The following is a 4515-nucleotide window of genomic DNA, read 5'->3' as shown; positions in this document are numbered from 1 at the left end:
ATGCTGGCGCTGAGTAAGTTGGCGGTATTCGAGGATATGGAGGTGAAGCGGTTCTGCGCGGCTGCGATCTTGAACCTTTTGTGCGAGTCCGTACTTGGCACGAAAATGGCAGACGAAGGTGTGTTACTAGCGTCTCTGGAGCTAGCCAAAGCGCAAAACGAAGAAGTACGGCGTCACACGAGTATGGCGTTGTGTCGCTTCTCCTACGAACGTGCAGGCCAGCTCCGTCTTGTACAGGAAGGCTGCGTGTCTGCTATTGTCTCGATGCTCAACGTCCCCGACTTGGAGACCAAAGAAGCTTGTGTCAAAGCACTCATCAACATCGCGTCGTCGTCTAGCACCACAGTGGCCGAGAGCGTCGTCCACGTGCTCATGAAGCTTGCTACGCGTAAGGACCAAGCCAGCGCAAAGTTCGCAGCAGAAGCCATCTGCAACCTGTCGCTATTGAGTGGATCTCGGGCCAAGGTAGTGGAGGAAGGAATCCTCGATACAGTGTGTGAGTTAGCTCAGCAAGCGTGCGTCGCTGCCGGAGCTGACGAGGCGGAAGACGGAGGTGACGTCGGAACTATACGCAAGTATTTGGCTACTGCTCTGTGTAATTTATCGGGTCTTTCGGGGAACTTAGAGCCCTTGAGTCACGGACGTATCCTCGAGTGTCTAGGAGAGCTTCTCAAATGCGAGAAACCTCGAGAAGTGCGCGAAATGTGCGCAGTTACTATCGCCAATATCTCGTCATACCCGCCGTCGCTCAAGAACTTGGCGCTCAGTGACGCGGTAGCGAATCTCGTCGAGATCGGAGCGCATCATTCCAGTACTTCAGTGCGTGAGAATACGGCGCTGTGTCTGTCCAACATGTCCGCTACAGCCGACAGTCGAGCGTTATTGGCGCGCTTTGGCGTCGTGTCCTTGTTACTCCGCTTCGTGGAAGAAGACGAAGATACGGATGCCGGCGCCAGTGCCTTGGCTCAACAGTTCGCTGTGCTTACACTGTGTAGCATGTTAGCACATCCAGCGGCGTGTGTGGAGATTCTACAGAGCAACATGCCTGCAGCTATTGCTAGACTGGCGATACGCACCCCACACGACCGTGTTCGAGACTTGTGTGCCAACGCTCTGTTCAACGTATCGTGCGAAAAGAGTCAACATGGTGTTCTGCTTCAAGACGACACGATCCGCTCCATCGTCCGTCTCTGTAGGCGACAGGGAGAAGCGGACGATGAAGCGTCTGGAGCATCCGGACCCACGCCGTCCACGCCTGCCACTGCAGGACCACCGACAGTTCTCCTCCGGTACCAGGAGTGTGCGTTAGGTTGTCTCCTCAACCTCTCGTTCGCGTCGGACAGCAGAGCGGCTTTGTTACGTGCGAACGTGGTAGCAACGCTGGCCAGAGTCTTCAACAAACCGCCAGTTAAAGCCGATGAGTTGCTGCGTCAATGTGCTGGAGTTCTGGCAAACTTATCCTTTGATGCTGAAGCACGCGCACGTATGGTGGCGGACAACGGCGTTCGCTTAATCCGCCGTATCATGAGTGCCGCGATGTCCTCAGCGGCAGCTGCAGCGTCTTCGGACGTCCCGGTGAGCGCGTCCGCCGTCGCGATAATCCGTGAGACACTACGATGCTGTTCTACAGCCTGTTGCAACCTTGCAGCGGACGCTCTGGAGAAGACGCCAGTGCTGGATATGCTCATCGACTTGTCGGCGTCTTCGTATGGTCCCACAACGCTAACGTGTGCGATAGCGTTCGCTAAACTGGCATCTAGCGCGACACATCGCGGTTTGCTTACACGCTGTGCCGAGTTGTATCCGGCACTGACTTTAATGATGCGCTGCGGCGTGGAGGATATCCAGATCTACTCAGCTGTAGCCTTGTGCAGCTTGGCTGTAGAGCCGCCAGCTGCTAAGCCGGTGGGCGTACGATACGTGTGGAAGGAAGGCACCGTGCCTGACTTCATTGTGAACGCGCTGCTGCGGATCAACAGCGACTCCACCAAGGAGATCTGCGCTCGTGCACTGTTCAATTTGCTCACGCACGACGAGTTACGCGCCGCTCATATTAAAGACGGTGTGCTGTACGCTCTGGTGAAGCTGGCGCGGCTAGAGAGCGTAGAGATCCGTACCCTGTGCGTCACAGCTCTGTATAATCTCAGCTGTGACCCGGCACTCGCAGAGACGTTGATGGAACTTAAGGTCGCTCAGGTGATTACTAAGCTCTGCGAGATGGAGTTCAGTAGCCAAGAGATTCATCGCAAACTAGCTGCGTGTCTGACCAACTTGGCTTCAGAGCCCAAGCCTCCGTCCGGTAAGAAGGTTAATGACAGCACAGGGTCGAATAGTTCCTCGAATATGGCAGCGAGGCTGGTTGAGAGCGGTGCGCTCGTGGCTTTGCTGGTACTATGCGAGCACGCCGACCCACCCACTCGACACGCTTGTGCCGCAGCGCTCTGCTTTCTATCGGCTTACAGAGTCAACTGCGAAGCTATGGCTACACTTGGACTAGTGGATGTACTCACGAAGAAGCTGCTGCTTGCTCCAGTCGACGCAGGATCTGAGAGTTCTGACGTGGAGCTGGAGCAGCGTCAACAACACGAGTACGCACTCAATGCGCTGTGCAACATTTCGTGCTATCCAGCTCTACACGACCGCATGGAAGAGGCTGGAGCTGTGTCTCAAACTGTCCGTGTTCTTGCATCAAGCTCAAGCGTAGACGAAAATGACGAAGCGATGGTGTTGGCATGTGTACAGACACTAGCTAACTTGACTTTCCACGCGCGCCACCGGCGTGCGCTGCTCACTCACGGATTGGTCCCGACGCTGCTGTGTCGACCTCAATCGCTACGAAACGCACGTGTAGGTGACGTATGCGCTGAGATGATCGCCGTCTTGTGTGAAGACTCGCTGCATTGGCACGAGCTCATCGCCACCGGTGCTGTCCGAGTCCTACGAGAGATCATTCACGTCTTTGATAACTCGTCTCCTGTGTCTCCAACTGCTCTCCGTGCTTCTATCTACGCTTTGAGTCAACTTGCTCGCTGTGAGAAGACTGGAGAGACTGTGATAGCGGATGGAGCTATCGACGTGGTGGCGTACGCACTCGATCTCAGAGACGATGCCGGCATTGAAGCGCGTCAAGAGATGGCAGAGCGCTGTGCTATTATTCTCCGTGCATTATCAACTCAAGGGGAGCCTGTTTGCCTCGCGCTCATGCGTAATGTACGCCTCGTACCGCTGCTTAGCACCATCGTGACCACGTGCTGCCCCGGTCGGCGACAGATCCAGGCTAGTAAACACGTTATCCTAGCCCTCTACAACCTTACTTCCTGTCGTGTTAGTGCGGATGACACTGAAGTGGAGAGCGCAGAAAGCGAAGGTATGCGCGGGTTAGACGCCATGGTGATCAGTGGCGTCGTGTCATTGCTCATTCGCCTCTCTACGGGTGGTGGAAGTGACATGGCGCCGGCATGTGCCGTAGCTCTGGCTCATGTTAAGCATCGTATCAAGGAGCGACTTGCGATGATCCAAGCACACGAAAGTGAAGGCTCTGATCTCCCAAATCGAAGAAAGTTTGAAGAGATGGACAACTTAATGGAGGTCGGCGTAGTGACGGCGTTGCTGGCCATGTTCGAACTGGACCCAGCCGGCATACAACGCGTCGACCGGCTAGCCGCCGCGATGCCACCGGCACTCCCCGTCCTACGTCCTGCAACAGAAAAAGACTGGGTTTTTCTACCGGGCAACACGTTGCGATACGAGACGCCATTACCTGTCTGCTGGGACTTTCGCAGCTCGGCTATCGACGATGCACGGTTCGTGCCAGCAGAGCCGCGATCGTTCCTGTCCGTGCTCGCGCCGGTTGTGCCGGCGTCCGGCGCTACCATTCAAGACAAATTGTTTGGCCGCTTCCAGATCCTTAAATTACGTCCGAATAAATGTGTGCTACGTCTCGAGAACTCGCGCTTTGCCAAGATGGCAACGGCTCTAATGGGTCAATCTGGGTCAGCTAGAAGCAGTGCCAGTGATCTGTCGGACGCCATCGCTATTGCGATAGGAGACGAACATGGAGACGAAGACTCGACTCACTCCAAAGCCAACAGTGCCAGGAACAGGTCGATAACAGGAGCAACAGTCGAAGACGAAAGCGAGACGAGGATGCCGTCGCCCGTGAGGAAGAAGCCAACGGGGCGACAGCTGATGGCGATGGCTCGATCTTATAGTAGTCGAGGCAGTGCCGCCTTCAACATCAGCTCTAACACTGACAGCTCGGCCAGACGAGTGTCTAAACCTTCCACGACCACACGTCGTCCGAGCCGGAATTTGAGCCATGAGAGCCACAATTCGTCCATGACCAGGATGCCTTGGCATTAATTTAATTTTTAGGACGTAAAAAATGCGAAAAGCTATATTAAATATTATTATATTTTGAAATATAGATTTCCTAAAGAAAACTTTTTCTTTGTGAAAATTTTAAAAACAGTGAATTGAAATATCTAAGTAACTGTTAAAAAAATCAAACGAGAT

General features: G+C 54.3%; 1 protein-coding gene across 1 annotated transcript; it reads left to right on the top strand.

The window, feature by feature from the left end:
• On the top strand, positions 1-4362 carry PITG_21451 (uncharacterized protein; the record flags this gene model as incomplete). The annotated part of the gene is made up of 2 exons (XM_002894932.1): positions 1-2299; positions 2351-4362. 2 exons carry the CDS (start codon positions 1-3, stop codon positions 4360-4362), a joined length of 4311 nt encoding a protein of 1436 aa, XP_002894978.1.
• Between the last annotated feature and the right edge of the window lie 153 nt (positions 4363-4515).

The sequence above is a fragment of the Phytophthora infestans genome, genomic scaffold (genome assembly GCF_000142945.1).
Source record: "Phytophthora infestans T30-4 supercont1.330 genomic scaffold, whole genome shotgun sequence".
NCBI lineage: Eukaryota > Oomycota > Peronosporomycetes > Peronosporales > Peronosporaceae > Phytophthora > Phytophthora infestans.
The sequence above is the reverse complement of the archived record's forward strand: the minus strand, read 5'-3'. Positions and strand labels throughout refer to the sequence as shown.